The following is a 19,517-nucleotide window of genomic DNA, read 5'->3' as shown; positions in this document are numbered from 1 at the left end:
ACAGTCATGTGCTATGTGTCCAAGCTATCCACAAATGAAACAGGCTCCCATCTTTTTAAGGCAAGGCTCACCATGTGACTTGCTGCAGTAGTTGCAAACTCCAAATTTCTTCTTTTTGGTTGCATTACCCCCAAAATTTCTTGGCCTAACATTCTGACTCTCAGTCACCCTGGGTCTTCAAATCACCTCTTTCTTTTTCTACTATAATCAGTTCAGCTTCCACCTTCAGAACCCTTTCCAATACATCCCTATAATCTGTGAAAATCTGCGCAAACAACTGGGATCGAATCCCGTATCTCAAACCCTACTCGGAACGGTAGGCCTTGCTCCTCTCGAACTTCATCATCTAAGGACAGAACCGGCCCAACTCATTAAATTTGTTGGCATATTCCAGCACAGTCATGTTATCTGCCTGCCTCAAAGATAAGAATTCATTTTCTTTAGACATTCTGACTGACTCCGGAAAATACTGATCATAAAATATTCCCTTGAATTCCTCCCATGTCAGTGGCTCATCATCACTCTCGAATGCAGCTTTCATGGTCGTCCACCAAAACTCTACATTCCCTTTTAGCATAGGAATAACCAATCTGACCACCTCATCGGGGTACTGTAGAGCATCGAACATCTTCTCTATCTTCCGAATCTAGGTTTCAGCAGCCAGAGGGTCCGCTCCACCATCAAACATAGGTGGGTTGAGCCTATGGAATCGCTTATAGGACTTCATAGACGGTGTAGGTCGGGAGGTAGCCTGCATCTGCTGCTACTGCTAAAGGAGCTGGGCCACCACCCGGCATACACCAGCAATATCTACCTGGGTGGCTGCTGTGCTTGGAGCTTGCTCAGCTGGCCTGCCGGTCGCTCCTCGGATATTGCTTTAAAATTTTGCCAACCCCTTATTCTTGCTATCGTTCATTGTGACCTAACACAATATTAGTATAAATCAATCATTTTTTTTATGATTAATAAAATTACTTCTTTCTTTTCAATTAAACAGATTCTAATTGAATGAGACTTAACTACCCAGTCCCTTTTTAAACTTAAGGTTTTTATTCATGATTAAACCTATTGCTTTGATATCACTAAATGTCACGGCCCAAATCCGGTCCGTGACACGGCCGTGTTATTGCAAACTTATGCGTACAATAACACGAAGCCACTTCAAAATTTCATATCAAAAGTGAACAATTTTATTCATGAATGTCAAAATGTTTCATCAATAAGGATTGATATAGAGCTTTTAAAAATTTTAACATTTCATATTCAATTATCCCCATAACCCTAAAGTATGTCAAGCTTCTTGCTCATAGCAACCCTATTTATCTATAAGAACATAAATGAAGTGGTGTGAGCTATATAGCTCACTAAGTAACTATGCACAATCTTACCGGGTCAAGCATATGCACTTCATGCCAATGCATTAATTTAAAAAATTAGCAGTTATAACAAAATAGGCATTTCATATAGCATATATTCAAATCGATCATAAAGCAATGAATGCCCAATCATACAAGTTCATAAAGATGAATATGTATCATAAAACATTGCCATTATTCCATGCTTTGAAATCCATACTCTAAGATGGAAGTGCAGCTATGGCCACTCTTATTTCGACGGCAAGGCTTTTACCAACTACTATTATCCGTTGGCGGGGTCGTATGCCGAGTTACTGTTATCCACTGGCAGAGGTCATATGCCAAGTTACTATTATCTATTGGCGGGGGTCATATGCCGAGTTACTATTACCCACCAACGGAGGTCATATGCCGAGTTACTATTATCCACTGGCGGAGATCTTACATAGCAATCTGAGAGTTCTTCAATCATATCATGCTTTTCATAAATTTTACTTTATAAATATATTGAAAGATGAATAATGGCATCATAATGTGTAAAATCCATGATCATGTTGTACACTTCATTTTCCATGCAATTTTTTATATCATAAATCATGTGTACACTATATAGTAATCATGATGGATGTCATTTAGCCAAAATCATGCAACACTTGCTACATATGCTTGATCCTAATTTTTGAGAAGCATAATTAGTAATATACAATTTCATATTCAAATAGTTACATGTATTTGAAAACAATAAGATTATGTCAGGGTCACTTACCTCAATTCGGTTACAAAATCCTAGGTTTAGACGACAATTCTCCAACATCTAGCAATATCATAAACAATCAAATTATTGATTCTTATTTATTTATTTAACCTTTATTCTACCTCTTCTACTACTTTTCTACTTTTAATTATTATATTTTATTTCTATATATTCACACTCTACTCTTAATTAAAATCCTTTACAGCCTACCCAAAGGACTCAATTTTTGGTTCAAGCCCATGGCCTGATTCAATCACTGGGCTCATTTTATTTAGGCCCCTGGCCTGATTCAATTTCTGGATCAGACCTCTGGCCTGATTCAGTTACTAGGCTCTTTTTTTTATTTAGGCCCATGGCCTGATTCAGTTACTGGATTAGGCCACTGGCCTGATTCAGTTACTGGGCTCATTTTTATTTAGGCCTATGGCCTAATTCAATTTCTGGTTCAGGCCCAGTAACTTAAACAGTTGATTTGTAACCAGGCCCACGGTTCCATGGTCTAGTGATTAAGACCTTGGACTCTGAATCCAGTAACCCAAGTTCAATTTTGGTGGACCTTTATTATCATAGCCCACAAAGCCCACAATATTCACAAGCCCATAAGACTTCCTTCAAGACCGATTGCCTGGCCCATCAAACTTCCTCTTCTTCATCCAAACCCGACCGCTTGGCCCTTTCATTCCTCCTTCCCTTCATCCCTAATCTCCCCAAAGCCCACCCGAGGTGGTGGCTGCCCACCCGGCCATGAAGGCACAGCTAGCCCACCACCAGAATGACCATCCTCCTCTACGACCATAAGAGCCGGATGGTAGACTCTTCCCATGGATTGGAAGATAGGATCAAAGGTTAGGGTTTTGAAGGAAGAGGAGATCGAGAGGAAGGGATGACCGAGAGGAGAAGGAAGATCTCCGGTCATCCGATCTAGAGGCCACCGTCACCGGCCTCTCCTCTCTCCGACAACCCCAAGAAAAAGCAAACCGGTCCACCCCACGAGAACCGGATTTGCTTGGGCCAACGACTCCTATGGATCGGGAGGTAGGGCCTATGATTTAAGGTTTGATTGAAAGGGAAAAACATGATCGGGTGGAAGGAGATTATGGCATGGACCGGCTATGATCATTGACCGATCGAGTTGGGGTCGTGATCAAGAGCCGACCACAGGTTACATCCTCCCCCTTCCCTCCTCTTCATCTTCTTCCTCCTTTTCTTCTCTTTCGTTTTATTTCGTTCTTTGTCTATTTTTTTATCTCATGGCTAAACTAGATCTAAGCTAAACAGATCATAAATCATGAAGAGAGCAAGGGATCAAAGGTTTATCTAGCTCCAAGGAGGAGCCGAGAAGTCTCTTCCGGCAGCTTGGTCACTTCCTCCGGCAGCTCGGAGCCTCCTACTCCGACGGCTCGGCGACAGATCCGAGTGGTTTGCTGCAGTTGAGAGAAAGAAGAGAGGAAGGCGGTGAGAGGTGGAAGTGCCTCTGAGGGATCTTCTAAGGCTTTTATAGCCTTCTTCGGGGGAAAAGGAAGTGGAGGAAGTGGGGGTAACCGCAGCTGTTAGGCGGTTATAACCGCCTCAACAACTGGCGATCGTCGCTCCTCCTTTCTGAAGATATACATTTTGGGTCTCCAGATGGGCTGCCGACTATAGTCCAGATCGGCCCATCTGGGCCCAATAGTTATAGTCAGAAGGCACATCAACCCACTTCCTCTAACCAAGCGGCATTGTAGTCTTATACGTTCATCCCATAAGGAGCGCACGTCGGGTTATAAGCACTCTGGAATCTCTCGCTAAAGCTCTGTCTCTAAGAGGTGTCCTCTGGCTGATAATACGACTATGAAGGGGCCCATCCGAATATGCCGGCAGCAAAATCCGACCCATGAGATGCTCTGAGCTGTGGAGGATAGTAGCCACTGGAAGATGCCTCAGACGCACCATATCCATATTCGTATAGGTCATAGGCCATCTGTGGCTGCGGATAATAGGATCCAGTATACGATTCAAAACTTGATACATCTATGAATCCTACTCCCTGTGCGAAGTCATTTGCAACTGCATCGTGTCTTTTTGAATGACCTTGAGAAGCTCGTCTTCTATATGCAATCGCATCCTCGCAGGCTCTACCAGATCGTGCATCATGGTCTCTATCCTGTGTAGCATGTATAAACTGGAACTCACCAATGTATAGAAGATCACCCTGTAACTGTCTCATAAATAGTGGTCTCCTGTCATTCACTCCCTTCATGGCCAGCAGATCCATGACCACCAAAACTGTCATTGTTGCTGCTCTAAAACTCCTCAACACTCTCCATTAGGGCTGCAGATATCTTTTATTTTTTTTGGTGTGCTGAGTAGCTGTCTCCTTATCCTTCATGCCTTTCTCTACTTAGCTATATCGTCCTTCTGATCGAGTCAATCGGATAGCGTAGTTGCCATGTCTAAGCATCTTCAATCATATCTCTGAGAGGATATCTCGGACAATGAGTCATGCGGTGACTGACTCCTTGTGGCTGTGGCTGATCAGCTATAAAAATGCGTGAAATATTGCGCTCAGCCCATTGCCCTACATCGACCCTAGCCTCACTGGCTACGAAACTGGCCGGTCGTGCAGGCAATCTTGGCTCGTCAAGCTCCGGCTCTTGCTGCTGACCCACAAACCATCTTATCATAGGATCATCCTCATCATCAACAAAAGCACTATATATCATATCTGTATACTTGAGCTTCACTTTCTTCTGCATGCACTTTAGCCTCAATCTCAGATTGTAGTGAACATATACAAGGTCGTTGAGGTGCTTCTGTGTCAAAAAGTTTCTTTGCTTGTTGTGGATGAGAGCGAACGTAAACCAGTTACGCTCACAGCCACTCGAAGAAACCATTTGGAAGAGGATCCGGATAGCTACTCGTTTAAAATTTTTCGCGGACAGCCCAAAATGAATCCACCATTTAGTTGCAAAAGCATCGAAGAAAAATAGATATACGATAGTACCATTTCAGTAACCATCTAATGTCAGGTAAATATCTTCCTAATGTGTAACATACCTAGATTCATATTTTTCTTACTTACGATAGCTGCTCGCTATCGAAAGCTGTCGTTGTCCTCTCTAAATAATTTGGTCCGTGAGAAAAAATCGTGTTGTACTATGTTAATATAGAAGATACCAGTTAACTTACACATGTCACTTAAGTTAAATTACCTCTTCTAGATATAGGGCCGCGACTTCTAGATCAAGCTCCTTATAAATGACATTACATGGAGCGACCAGAAGTTCATCATCCATACTAATTTCAGTTATGTTGTACTGGAACCGAGAGTTCATGTTGTATGCTACACATAGAGGAGATCGTCTTAGTAAAATTATACAAGTACAGGAGCAGTCTAATTTTTAATGTTCTTGCTTACCTGCTAAATGCAAATTCCTACCTATTTGGTAGTCCCATCGCCGCTCAATGATGCCAATGTACTCCTGGGCATGGGCTGGATTTGCATCCATGATCTAACCCTTTGCCCTCTCCATCATATGATATAGGAAGCCCATCTGGGGGTACCTCTTGCTATCCACAGCTCGAAGCACTTCATATAATGGTCTAACAGCCTTCACTATCGCAGTGGCCCGCTTTAAGAATGTCTACCTCGTCACCAAATCTTCGGCACTGCTCTCTTCAATGTCGTATTAGGCATATCTAGTTTTCTGCCACTCAGGACTAACAAACATCTGACGTAGGGCTGCTTTCTTTTCAAGAAGGCTAAGTGCAACGTATTTGGTAGCAAACCGTGTGACTTCTGATCTTAGAATCTCTCTCCTGCATACCTCTTCACCCAGATATGGTTATAAATATACCTGGTGATAGTTTGGGCTGTCTTCACTGTCTGTTGCATTCTACGAATCTTCGCAATGCTTATCAACATGAGGTCGATATAATATGTAGCATATGGGGTCCAAAAAATATGTGGTCGCCGCTCCATCAAGATCTCTCCGACAGCCTTATATTGTGGCCTATTATCAGTGATTACCTGCACGACATTTTTCTCTCCTACTTAATCAATCACCTCCTCCATAAATTTAAGGATGAATGTGGCGTCGTGCACCTGATCAGAAGCATCAACCGAGTTATTAAAGAAAGTCTTCGTATCACAATATGTCAGAAAGTTGATGCTCCGCCTGGTAGGACCGATCCAACCATCACATTACAATTAGTCCATATGTGGGCTACTTGCTCTTGTAGGAGGCAATCTATTTCTCTAGCCCCTTATTACTGTCAAAAAATTCACCGTAGATGTCCTTCGAATTTGGAGGATTTACACCAAAACTGGCAGCCTGTATAGCGAAAATGCAAATCTGTAGTACGTATTGTCTACCACATTTACTGAAATGTAGCTAACATGAAACTAGGATCCAATAGCTTGCCACATATCCTTCTTATCCTTCTTCAGCATTGAGTCAATCATCTGCTGCTTTAAATCTCTGCTGGAAAAGGTACGTAGATTTAAATCATGGATTGCTGCTCCTAGTGAAATCTCTTTGGATGACTTTTTTTTGCTATCAGAAGCTCCAGCATAGATGCAATCCAGCCACCACCTCTGCTGACGACCTTTCCAATCGAGGAGGTCCTCGTAAACTCTGGATCTGCCCTGCTACTCGTAGAACCGAAGCCCGACTCAATACGAGGGCCCAAATTGAGCCCTATACCTAGCTACCTCATCTAGCTATCACTGATCATTCAGGCTTGTCTACATGGAGCCTAAATCCATGCCTCGTCATCTAGAGCTGACGTCTTCTCTGACTTCTTGGAGTGATAGAAAGGTAGCTCTGCCACTCGGCGATCCACCTCTGCCTTCTTGGCAACCTTCTCCTTCGCTGCTGTGAAATCAACGAAATACTCCAACTGTCGAACCTCCTATGAGCATTTCCGACATATAGATACTCATGGTAACCACCAGCTAAGTGCTGTTTCAACCTGGTTACCTCTCCTCTCTTGAACTTTGTGTTGCACCAGTTGTACTGTTAATGGTTCCGTTCCGAGAGCATTTGCCGATGCACCCAGCCAATATCACGCTCTGGATCCTTCTTTTTTCTTGATAGCTCCATTTCTGCAAATTTATCGAGTACGCTAGTTTATCAATTATTTAAAATTAGCAAAATTTAATACGACGATGATAATTTTTTACCTCAAAAAATACATCTGATTTATCTAATACATAACCCTCATTATTTATTTATTTATTTACATATTTTTAATAATTTTTAATTTTAAAAAATATTTATATATCATAAATTTAGAAAAATATGATTTCTACCTCAGAAATACTTCTGAATTATGTAATACGTACTGCTAATTTTCATAAGTTTTGGTATTAATTATATATTTTAAATTATTTTTTATATTTAAAATTAATTTTTAAATATTAATATTTCAAAAATTAATTTTAGCTTAGATTCATGTAGAACTCAACAATGGACGCTCCATATTTTTTTTAGGCCATCGAACATGCATAAAAAGCTACTTATTTTTTTATTTTTTTCAAATTTAGGCCTAGGCTACTATGCACATGATCGCATCACAACTCAAATGGATGGACACCAAATTTTTATAGAGAGTAGCTTGTATGTCCCTAAATACGTTTCTTATTTTTTAAAAAATATCTTTTTTAATCCAAAAATATATTTTTTAATTTTTAAAAATATATATAATCCAAAATTAAAAAATTTTATATCATCGTGTACATCGTCCATGGATCTAAAAACATATAAAAAATCAAGTCCAAATAAAAAAATTTGGCATGATCTCTTATTTTATAATTTTTGAGCTATTTTTTCAGCCAAAAAAAAGAAAGAAGATAGGAGATAGAAAGCACACCTTATTTAGCCTAGACTCTTCCTTCTGATAGCCTAAATCGGAGCCTATGTCAAATTCCATTGGGAAGGCCGAGACGCCTTCAATGGCTTTTAAAGGCATCTTGCGGCTACCGTGGCATTATTGCCATAGTGGCGACAATAATCCCACAGTGCCACTATGGCAATAATGTCATAGTGCCTACAGTTAATCCGGTTCGAAACCGGGTTGACTCGGTGGGAACCAATTGGTTCGCACCGGGTCGGCATCGAACCGGCCGATTCCGGTCGGTTACGGCCCAAAAAGAACCAGTTCTGGCCGGTCCCTTCGCACCCAATTTTGCATCGGGCTACAAGCCAGAACCGAATTTAAATGGCGAATCGACCCGGTTTTGCACTTGATCAGTTCGATACTACCTAAACTGGGCGGTCGGCCCGATTCAGCAAACCTTGCTTGTAAGCCTTGATGACCCAGGCAATGTAGTCCAGAGTAGAAAATTATGTGATACAAACTCATTATAAATGCTCGACATGATTTCTTGTTAGTGCGATAATATACTAAAAGGTGAAGCATGACCCTTAACCACTTCCACTATGTTACGACTTCCACTATGTTTTCATTCATAGCATCGCCCATGAATGTCCCTTGATACCTCACAACCTAGTAGCTAGAGCAGAAAGTGTACTTTAGAGAAAAGATGAATAGTAGAACCTATGTCACTTCACCACTTGGAGTCATTGGATTAATGACCCACAAGCTGCATCATATGAGCGATGTTGTGGCCAGCCCATGAATTTGATTACGTATTGGCAACACTTAAAGTCACCTTCTTGGCAGGGGCTGTCAATCATAAAGGCTGAAGTAATGGTATTTCTTCTTGAAATTAAGTTAAAGTATCTCCACCACAAATTTTGTAATTAGAAAATCAGTTTAGCCCATTAAAGTAGTATTCTGAGTGGAGTCATAACATAAATTTCTATATCAAATTCACAACACAGTCAAATCGATGCACATTTGAGTAGCAAATAAAAAAACAAAGAATATAGCAAATTCTTTTCAATCTACTTGAATCTTATAGAGATCTATTTAAATTTAAGATTTGAATCATGATTTAAAAGATTCTTATAAGAATACAGTAGACTAGTTGAACTTGCATGAATAAAGGGTCAAGTAGGATTTTTCAACAAAGGACATAATTTGCAAATTCCAATAGGTCCATGGGCACCGGGAAGGTTCTACAAAATGTTTAGATGGTTAACCAACATCTAAGAATCTGACCCCATCTGATTCTGCCTGTAGCATAAAGAGATTCAGATTTCAATTTTGGGTATTTGTCTGGCTTCAATCCATCTACTACAGTTGTACTAGGAATCTGAGTCCTCTGTAGCAGCCTCTAACCTTTCAGGATCTACCATAATGCTAGCTGTGTAGAAGCATTACCATGCATAAAATCCTTTAAGTATGTCACGGTAAGAAGGTACATTGGTCTCTAGAAGGAAAAAATGACCTATTTCACTATCTACCTAATTCCTTCGAAACTACTATGTTCCTATAGTTTCCACAGAGTTGCCTCTCTGTAAGAAAGAACCTTCATCTGTAGTACAAAAGATACAAGTTCCTTAACTAGGCTCTTTTGTCAAAATCTAAATCATATTGGGTACACTATCTTGTGGTGCTCATAAAATACTAAACTCAAACTTCTCTCAAATATGGATAGATAGGATGATTCTAGTTTGCACTAGTGACCTGCATATGCAATGCAGGTTAAGGTGCACTCAAAGGAGTGGAGCTCCTGGGCTAGAGGCACACCACCCAGAGTTCATATTATAGTAGTAGGGGTTTACTTGGAAGATTACTACTACAAGTGATTTACCAAGATACAAATACCATTTAGCTATGCTGATTCCGGATACCAATCCCCTTCTATGTATGTTAATTGACCATAACATGGATCGCTAAACACACATCCCGTATGCCCATTGCTGAAGCATGCACACTGACCTAAGTCTTCAACACCCTCTACTATTTCTTTGAGGGACAACACCCTCTACTCATTTAGCCAGACCCATAAAGCATTGATTTTTTTTTTTAAAAAAAAAAGAGTTGTCAGTAAGATTGTCGGAGTAATGGGCACCAATATCAAGCAAGAAACCTAGTGATACCAAACAGCATTGTAGAAAAGACTCCTTGCAACTGTATTATATAAACTAGTAAAGATATAACCAATATAGTGCTCCTAGCCAATATAACATTGAAGGTATGAAAGATCGAGCAACAGATATAACCTAAATGGACCAGCGATCGGCAAAGGGAATGTACAGTTAACGATTCAAAAACTAATATTCAAAAGTCAAAAACCTGTCAGCCCTTTAAGAGTATCCTTTCCATCCAGGGTGAGCACTCTGATGCAAGGTGTAGCATCCAAAAGAAAATATGACAATGAGGTAGACGAGGAAAATGGTGGTGTTCCTTGCTGCCTCCTTCCAGTCATACTTGATACTCGCAACAGTTTCGGCCTTGCAAGACTGACAGTCATAACAGAGGATGGAAGGATCATTTTTCCAGGTACTGCAGTCAGTGTTGTTCAAAGTGGTGTTGGTTGGGTTAGTCCAGACGGTGACACTCTGGAAGACGAATCCACATTCTGTGGGTGGAAGGCAGCATCCAGACTGAAGAAAGAAAAGCAGAGGAGGATGCAGAAATGCAATTAAAATAAGTCTGCCTTGAGAAACTTCAACAACATAGTATGTACGAAAAACATTGAGTAGACCAGAGTATTGCAAATCACAGTCAGTCTACATAATTATTCATGGATCACTGAGATGATAAATTTTCTTTTTAGATAAACAGGAAAGAAGATAGCCTAGAGATTCTAAATAAAGACCAAAAATCTTTAATTAGATAAAATAAGGAAACAAAGCTAAAAAGATAGCTAACACACATTATATTAAAAAAACTAAGAAAATCACAAGTGCAGGTGCTCAAGTACATGTAAGGCATGCCTTATATACTCAATTCAACTAAGCCTTCATCCCACACTAGTTGGGATCGGGTAATGTAGAGCACACGTTATAAAATACTGAATAAAGAAGGGAATGCCCTTTATTTAAAAAACAAAGTGGTTTTCTATTTGGGAAATAGATGCAGTAACCACTCACGAAGCCGTGCCCAGGGGGATGGTGAAAAGGGTGGGGAGGGGTGAGCGGGTGCATTGAGATTCATGTTTTGGGTGTATGTCATAGGGGAATTTCGTCGAACGGTTACCGGGTTACTGACATGGCTGATCCTGGAGTTGGGCCGTCGGCGACGCCGGTGTCGAGGAAGCCCGGCGGACCCAGCAACATTTCTCCTAGGAGTGCGGCGAAGCGTTCGTCGTGGGCGGAGGTGGCAAAAGGCGTGACGAAGGCCAAGCCTACCGGTATGGACCAGTCACCATATCTCTCCCCGTGAGCTGGAAGTGGTGCAGAGCCGGTTCACCGAGGTGGTGGAGGTGCCGGAAGAGGAGCTTGAGGGTACGCGGTCGGACTGGAGGAACACCACGATCCTGGTGAGGAGCTTAAGGAGGAGCATTCCGGTGAATTGGGTGGCTAAGGAAATCTGGCGGGCCGGGAGACTAGCGTATGATGTTGAAAGTTTCATGTTGGTGGATGGTGTCAGCGCCATTAGATATGCCAATGAAGTGGACCGGGAGGCTGCGATGAGGAATGGTCCTTGGATGGTGGCCGGACAGCTGCTTGCCATGGATCGATGGCGTCCCAATTTCATCTTGGGGGCCAGTGGTATCGGGCGGGTGGTGGTATGGCTCCGTATGCCCAGGTTGCCATTGGATTACTGGAAGAAGGAAACCATTCTTCGGATTGCGGCGAGTGCCGGCAACCCTCTAGAGTTAGATGGCTTCATGGCGCAGGGGAAGCGGTACAGATTTGCCAGGTTGAAGATCGAGCTGGACATCTCAGCTCCGCTCAAGCCGGGGACTTTCGTGTTCAGAAAATCGGCGGGAAGAGAGAAATTCTGGCAGGACTTTACCTATGAAAGCTTGTCTGTTCCATGCTCTAAGTGCAGTCAGATTGGACACTCATCGGTGGACTGCGAGTTTCCACTTCCGGCGGCGGTGGGGCAGGAATCGGCGGTGGGGAAGGAATTGGCGGCGGAGAAGCATGGATTGGAAGAGGATGCAAATGGAAAGGCCACGGCAGAGGTCCCCAAGCAGGTGGATAGGGAGGGCAATGGGTCCGAAATGGATGGTATCTACGGACCATGGATGGTTACTAACCGAATCGGGTTCCGACGGGCGCCCATGGCGGCGTACTGGAGGAAGGAGACGAAGGGGACTGATGCGAGGAAGAACTCGACGCCCATCACAAGCTCCGGACCGAGTTTGACGGGAGATAAGCCGATCCCTATGGGCTCCCCGGTCAACTTCGAAGGATGGCAGAAACCCTCCAAGGTGGCCTGCCGGAGGATGCCGGAGGACATCTCGAAAGCTGGAGCAGGTGCCGTTCCGGGTGGTCCGTGTCAACCCAGTTCCGGTTCCGGGTTGGGTGCCGAGTTAGGTTCTCGGCCGGATTCGAGTCGGGTCGAAATCAACCTGGCCCGGGTTGAGATGAGGCCCAAATCAAGCAGCGGACTGCAATCAGGTGGGCCGGGCCTCAGCCCGATGAAACGGCCCAGGAGCCCAGCTTTGGATCAAAGGGAAGCGGGCCTCATGGTGGGAGGACCATCTCGAGCTGCTGGGAGAGTTACGCCTTCGTCCACGAAGGCTGGGCAGTCGGTGGTCATCGCTCGTCGGAGTAGCAGGAGCTCCCCCCCCGCCGTCTGCGACAGCGCATGGCCGCGGGGAGCTGCCGATGCCTCACAGTAGGGGGGAGCCACCTGGGCGGCGTTTGTCCCACGGTGGCGGAGGGCTTGGCCGAGTCGGGGGCAATGGCGATGGCTGAGGATGAGCCTGGGGAGCTGGTGGTGCGGCAGGGTGGAGCGGAGGACGGCTTCGTCATCGGTTCTGAGGAGGTGGCTGTCGCCGGCTGTGGCTTTGATCTCCCGACCAAACCGTGCCAAATGGCACGGATGGCCAATGATGCTCTTCTCAAGGTGAGGCTAACGCGGGGAAGGCCAAGTGTGGGGAATCGGGTGTTGATGTGGAGGCTTTGAATTTTGGTGGAAGGCAGAGAGAGCCAATGGCTACTGGCATGGGTACTGTAGCTGCAGTGTGCCATATGGCACAGGAGTGCAGTGGGGGGCAGCATCACCAAATCCTGCTTCAATTAATGGCTTGAGCCAAGGGGAAGAACATTGATGCTCTAGGAGGTGAAGGGAGCGTGGAGGAGGCAATAGGCAGCAGCAACAGCTCCGGGGTCGTGGGTTGTGCGGAGTTCTTGGGTGATTTATGAAGATTTTGCTATGGAATTGTCGTGGGGCGGGGAAACCTTCCTTTGCCCCCGCTTTCCGTAGGTTGGTGCAATTGCACAACCCTGACATTGGTGTATTGTTTGAGACCCCACTTTCCGAGAAGAGTCTACAGAAGGCTAGAAAGGCATTACCGAGATCATGAGGGTTCTATGCTGTGGAATCTCAAGGATTGTCGGGAGGCATTATAGTCACTTGGGGTTTGGGGCGATGCAGGTTGGACAGCTTCAATGTTTATAATCAGGAGGTAATTATGGTGATTTCGGAGGGTAATAGGAACCATTGGGTTCTCTCAGCGGTGTATGCTAGTACTGAGTATAGGAAAATGAGGACCCTGTGGGAGGAAGCTTCTCAGGTGATCAGTCAGGGCTACCCAGTGTTGATGGCAGGGGATTTCAATTGTATTATTGACTCCCAGGAGAAGATGGCGGGAAGCCCTTCTCCCACAATAGGAAGATTAAGGAGTTCCAGGACTTTCTCACTTCCAATGGGCTCATTGATTTGGGCTACTCGGGCCATAGCCCCTTGCTGGTGAGTACTGAGGCACATATCCCAGTTCGTTCCCCCTTTAGATTTAAGAAGTTTTGGCTTTGCTACCCTCGGTCCTGGGAGATGGTGAGGGAGGCATAGTGTGCCCCGGTTAGAGGAGATGCTATGTATCGGGTGTTCCGCAGGTTGGAGTTGGTTAGGAGGCGGTTGCAGAGGTGGAACCGTGAGGAAGTGTGGAATATTTTCAGGAGGACGGAGGAGGAAGAGGAGGTCATTGCCATATTACAGTCTCAGGAGGCACAGAGGGAAGGATTATCGGAGGAGGTGGGGGAGCTCAGATCGCATTTGGCTTTACATGATTCTCTTCTCAGACAGCAGGAGACACTATGGAGACAGAAATCTAGAATTCAGTGGATTTTGGAGGGGGATTGAAATACCAGATTCTTTCATCAGGCGACGGTGATCAGGAGGCACCAGAATAGGATCAGAGTCATCAGGGGTGAGTATAGGCAGCTGTCAGATGATCATGCTATGATTCGGAGGGTGGTAGAGGGCTTCTTCAAAGCTAGGTGGACAAAGTAAACGGGGGATGGGAGTCGAGCAGTGATGCCGATGCCTGCGGTCCGAGTGTTGGAGGAGATTGGAGCGTTGATTAGGCCGGTGTCGGAGAGGGAGATCAGAGAGGTAGTGTGGTCCCTCGAGGGGGACAAGGCGCTAGGGCCAGATGGTTTTCCACCCTTGTTCTTTCGGAGGTATTAGATGATAGTGGGACAGGATGTGACAACGGCTATACAGCAGTTTTTCAGTATAGCAGTGATGCCGTTAGATTGGCAGAGGACTTTTATCACTTTGATTCCAAAGCGGCAGGATGCTACTGAGCCGGGTCATTTTCGACCGACTAGTCTGTGTACTACCTTGTACAAGGCTACGACGAAGTTACTTGCCGTTAGTTTGAGGGATATTCTTCCGAGGCTGATCAGTCCAGAGCAGGGAGCTTTTATTGGAGGGCGCAGCATCTCCGACAATGTCCTAAGAGCACAGGAGTTCATGTTTGATTTGGGTAGAGCCCCGATGAGGAGGAGCTTGATGGGAGTCAAGCTTGATATGGAGAGGGCCTACGACAGGGTGCGTTGGGATTTTGTGGAGCAGTCTCTGCAGGAGTTTGGCTTTCATGAGACATGGATTCAGTGGATCATGGGTTGTGTTAGGGCTCCATCGTTCGCCATCCTGGTGAATGGCACGCCATCTTGTTTCTTCGAGCCCTCGGAAGGGTTGCGCCAGGGATGTCCCCTATCCCTCCTGTTGTTTATCATTTGTGCGGATGCACTATCTAGAGCCTTGCGTCATGCTAATGATCACTCAGAAGTTGGAGGCTTACAGGCCAATGGTGAGAGCTACCCCGATTTTCCATTTACTTTTTGCTGATGACTGCTTGTTGCTAGCCCGGTCGTCGCAGCAGGACGCCCGAGTTATTGGTAGGATTCTTCGGGACTATTGTGCAGTGTCAGGGTAGAGGGTCAATTTTTCGAAGTCAGCTGTGTGCTTCAGTCTGAAGACCATATAAGAGATGAGGCATTCTATTCTAGAGATTTTGGAGATGGGCGAGCAGGATGGCACTATGAGATACCTGAGAGTCCCGATTTAAGATCGGCAGTTGCGTGGCAGGGATTGCCTTCCCTTGAGCTCAGCATCAGGCGGAGGCCGGAGGGCTGGCAGATGCATTCATTGTCTATGATGGGCAGGATCACCATGATCCGGTCAGTTCTCTTTTCGATTCCTATTTACTTACTCTCCAATTCCTTCATCCCAGTGTCGGTTTTGAGGTCTCTTGAGCAACTATTCAGAAACATCATCTGGGGAAGGCATAGAGGTAGAGGAGGTATCCATATGTTAGCATGAGAGGTGGTGTGTCAGCCTACCAGGTTTGGAGGTTTGGGGGTGCAGTCCTTGTTGGAGAGACGGAAGGTGTTAGCGGCCCAACACGTCGCGAGATTTGTACTGGAGCCCGATAGTATATGGTCCTTATTGATGAGGGCAAAGTATGGTGTGTTGGTGCCTGGAGCGAGAGCTTCCCGCCGCCATTCACCACTGTGGAGGGAGATGTGTGCCAGAGCTATGTTGGTCCTCTCGGAGATTAGATGGGCCCTTGGTGACGGCCGGTCCATCGATGTTTTGGAGGATTGTTAGGTGACTGTACAGCCGCTCAGTCGTTTGCCGACCATGGTGGATTCGGGTCGACTGGCGGGCCACGATTAGTGATTTGATGGTTTCAGAGGAGAGCCGATGAAGGGAGGTGCTGATTCGAGAGGTTTTTGGGGAGCACTTGGCGGAGAAAGTCTTGGCTCTCCCGGTGCCTATTTAGGAGCCTGACAGGTTAGCGTGGGCGTCGACGGGGCGGTCGTAGATGCGTATGAGGGATCTACAAGTTCTGATCAGGAAGGAGCCAGTGCGGCAGATCGAGGGAGGATAGAATTGGAGGATGCGGATTCATCCACGGGTGGCGCTCTTTTTTTGGAAGGTGGCTTGAGGCTGCCTTCCTACCAGGAGCGTGCTAGTTAGGCGGAGCATGCGGATCCCTCTGTTGTGAGGTGTGCACGGACTCTGAGAAGACTATTGGGCATGCTCTTCTGCAGTGTCCCAGAGCCAGGGAGATATGGAGGAGGTCACCAGTCCCTCTTCCCTAGTCGGTGGTGTCGGTACAGGATCTGCTGCAGCTGCTGAAAGACTCCTTTCGGAGTCCTAAATCTGTTGAGGCAGGGGTACTTAGAGCATATCTGGCCTACAATATTTGGTTGGATAGAAATACGGGCTTGTTTGAGGGCAGAAGGTCTTCTCCGAGGTTGGTGGTGGTTAGAGCAGTGCTTCAGGCCAGGGAGGTGACTTCATACACTGCTATGTGTTCTCTTGGGATGGCCAGGGACATTTGGGGTATTTGCTTCGCTGTTATAGCGCCCAGGTTCGCTCTCGTTTTTTGGATGCCCCCATCTCCTAGTTTTCTAAAGGTGAACTTTGACGGCAGCGTGTCTGCAGATGGAAGGTCCGGAGGTGTTGGATTTGTGATCAGAGACCACCGTGGCAGTTTGGTAGAAGCAAGGGGTCGTCGCACGCCAGGCCTTATTGAGCTGGGGCAGAGCTTCGAGCAGCCTGGGAGGGGATATCATATGCAAGACGGGTGCTCGGGGCCGAATGGTTATATATTGAGGGGGACTCATCTATGGTCATCGAGTGGATACGGGGTGCGGATAGGATGGAGATGGTCACCCACTTATTCATAAGACACACAGGCTGGTAGTAGAGCTAGGTGTGCACTAGGTAACATATTTTTCGGGAAGCGAACAGGGCAGCAGACTGAGTCACCTCCTATATTGCACGTCATTCCAGAGAGTTTTTATGGACACCCACAGTAGAGCTCCCACACCCATTATACTTTTTACTTTCTTCTGACTTGGCAGGATGTACTCACGTTAGAGCTATATGAATTGCCGTTTTTACCAAAAAAAAAAAAGAAAAAAAAAACAAAGTAAGAACATGAGGGGGCCTGAGCACATAAAGGTGCAGTTGAACTCAGATTCTATATAATGATAAAATCATGTTCAACACCTGGTTAAAAGAAGCTGGCACTTCCATTAGCCAGTAAGACCTAGGAACTAAATAGCATCACCAGAATGCATCATTTCAACCATTTGGTTTAAGTCTTAAATCTATATCCTTTCCTAAAGGCATATGTCAAAATTTTCTTCCCGTTCCAGTGTCGGAAAATACTAAGAGACAACTATACACATGTTTCTAAGACTAACTCTCTGTATAGGTGCATGACCTGGAATTCCAAGTACAGCCTAAAGTGGAGCTTTGGTGTTCTATTACATTAACAAAAGCAGCCAATGCTCTCAAAATAAATGATTTGTTTATAAAGATAGTTTCATGGAAGTTAATGGAAGGCTTTGAAAACCAAAGAATAGCATTCATATATATGTGAAATAAAAGCATATGCTGATTGATTTCAATAAAGGTAGTCTAAATGTTCCAAATGCAATTTTTGTAACATTAGCTTGTACTGAAAAAAAAAACTATTTGTTGGACAAAGTGCCTAAGTTCTAGATAACACTTTGAAGCAATGTAGATAAGGATGCAATTTCCCAAAAAAAAAGACTAAATAACTGTAAAGTCAAACCTCAAAGTGTCTGCTCTGTAAAGATTTTGATCATGGCAACAAAAAGACTAATATTAACTTCCAGAAAGTAAGCAAGGCAAGAAAAAAAGATGACTAAACATTAATTAAGTGAATGTTGATGAAGTATGGTAGCCGCGTGAGAGCACTTTTAAAAAAATAGATCCATATCATCAAGCAAACCATTTTTTTTAAAAAAAGAGAGAAAGAAATATAAAAGGACACGTTAGTGATGAACTGCAAAATGGAAGAAACAATAAAACGATCAACTGAAACACAAAATTCATCATACAAATGAAATTTCGAACAACTGATGATGATATTGATTATGATGATGAAAGCCAAAACCCACAGTCTCCCCTGTTTAGCTGAGCGGGATAGGTAGGTCCCGGTTAGCCTCGGATGCAAATGCGCCATTTCAAAACCCTAAACCCCAAATACCAAGAAGAAAACCACTTCTCTTCTAAATCTACACAAAAAAAATCTCGACATGCGGAAACCCCCTTGGAGATACCCGAAAACCCAAAAATTGCACCAGAACCCAACCTAAAACCCAAACCCAGTTTCCTAAGCTCAACAATTAGTTGAAAAAAATAATAAAAATAAAATAGAGATCGTAATCAAATCTTTAGGCATAAAACGATGGATTTTTATTCCAGGAGAAAACATCAGGATCGGATTTTTATCAATCAAAAAAAAAAACCGCACCTGAATGTGTGTGATCGATAAATCGTTGAAATCGTCCAAGCTCTGCGGGTCCTCCTCCTGCAAAATCCGGCACTCGGGGCTCCTTCGGACGCAGCTCAGGGTCTCGGCCCAGTTCTTGTCGCCGGCGAGCCTTTCTTGGCGCCACTGGGAGTAGTCGTCGCCGGTGAGGACGAAGCCGAAGACGACGAGACCGCAGAGAACAAGGACGAGGACGAGCATGGAGAGGAAGGAGAGCCAGAAGAGGCGGGGGGCGCGGAAGCAGGCGGCGGCGGTCGCGGCGAGGCAGGCGGCCATGAGGATGGCGGCGACGGCGATGACGGGGTGCTGGACGAAGTTGTTGCAGTCGGAGAGGCCAATTCCGCCGACGAGGATCGAGAGGGAGAGGAGGAAGGCCACGAAGTTGAGAACGCCCAAGAAGCAGTGCCCGACGGCCATCGCTTCCGAAGAAAGAACGATGCGGGAAGCTCTCGAGAGTGGAAGGGAATTTAGGCCCTGTTTGGGGAGCTTTTGGAGCTTGATCAAGAACCGTGTTTCGTAAATTTTTCAAAAAGCTGTTTCAGCTTTTGCGGGAAGCTGAAAACAGCTTTTAGAAGAAAGCTCCAATTTGGAGCTTTTAAAAAGAAGCTGTTTCAGCTTTTTCGAAAAGCTATATTTTTGACAAAAATGCCCATATTAAAATAACATAATTACATAGTTTAGCTCTGTATAAACCTAAAAATCTGCTGGAGCCAAGAACCCAAGCCGTCAGACTCCCTTCCGTAAGAAAAGGTATTTTTCTTTTCAATTTTTGTATGCATCTCTTGAACCACAT

The 19,517-nt window shown here is 44.8% G+C and overlaps 1 protein-coding gene across 4 annotated transcripts in view; it reads right to left on the bottom strand.

Annotated features, from left to right (window-relative positions):
• Positions 1 to 19,188, bottom strand: part of LOC103698274 (tetraspanin-8-like) — a 31,876-nt gene extending 12,688 nt beyond the window's left edge. For 3 of the 4 annotated variants that reach the window (XM_088716648.2, XM_088716646.2, XM_088716647.2), the window contains exons 1-2: positions 18,707 to 19,188; positions 10,297 to 10,607 (exon numbers count right to left, since the gene is read on the bottom strand). In XM_088716648.2, coding sequence (XP_088572774.2) covers positions 10,308 to 10,607; positions 18,707 to 19,141 — 735 coding nt within the window. In that variant the 5' untranslated portion in view covers positions 19,142 to 19,188 and the 3' untranslated portion in view covers positions 10,297 to 10,307. Of the gene's footprint in view, positions 1 to 10,109; positions 10,608 to 18,706 lie in introns of those variants that run through there. The other variant, XM_089929085.1, reaches the window with a different exon arrangement.
• Positions 19,189 to 19,517: the final 329 nt, after the last annotated feature.

Source organism: Phoenix dactylifera, chromosome 2 (assembly GCF_051530095.1).
Source record: "Phoenix dactylifera cultivar Ajwa chromosome 2, Ajwa_hap1_PhDact_Kaust_v1.1, whole genome shotgun sequence".
Classification (NCBI taxonomy): domain Eukaryota; kingdom Viridiplantae; phylum Streptophyta; class Magnoliopsida; order Arecales; family Arecaceae; genus Phoenix; species Phoenix dactylifera.
This window is presented reverse-complemented; position numbering and strand designations above follow the sequence as displayed.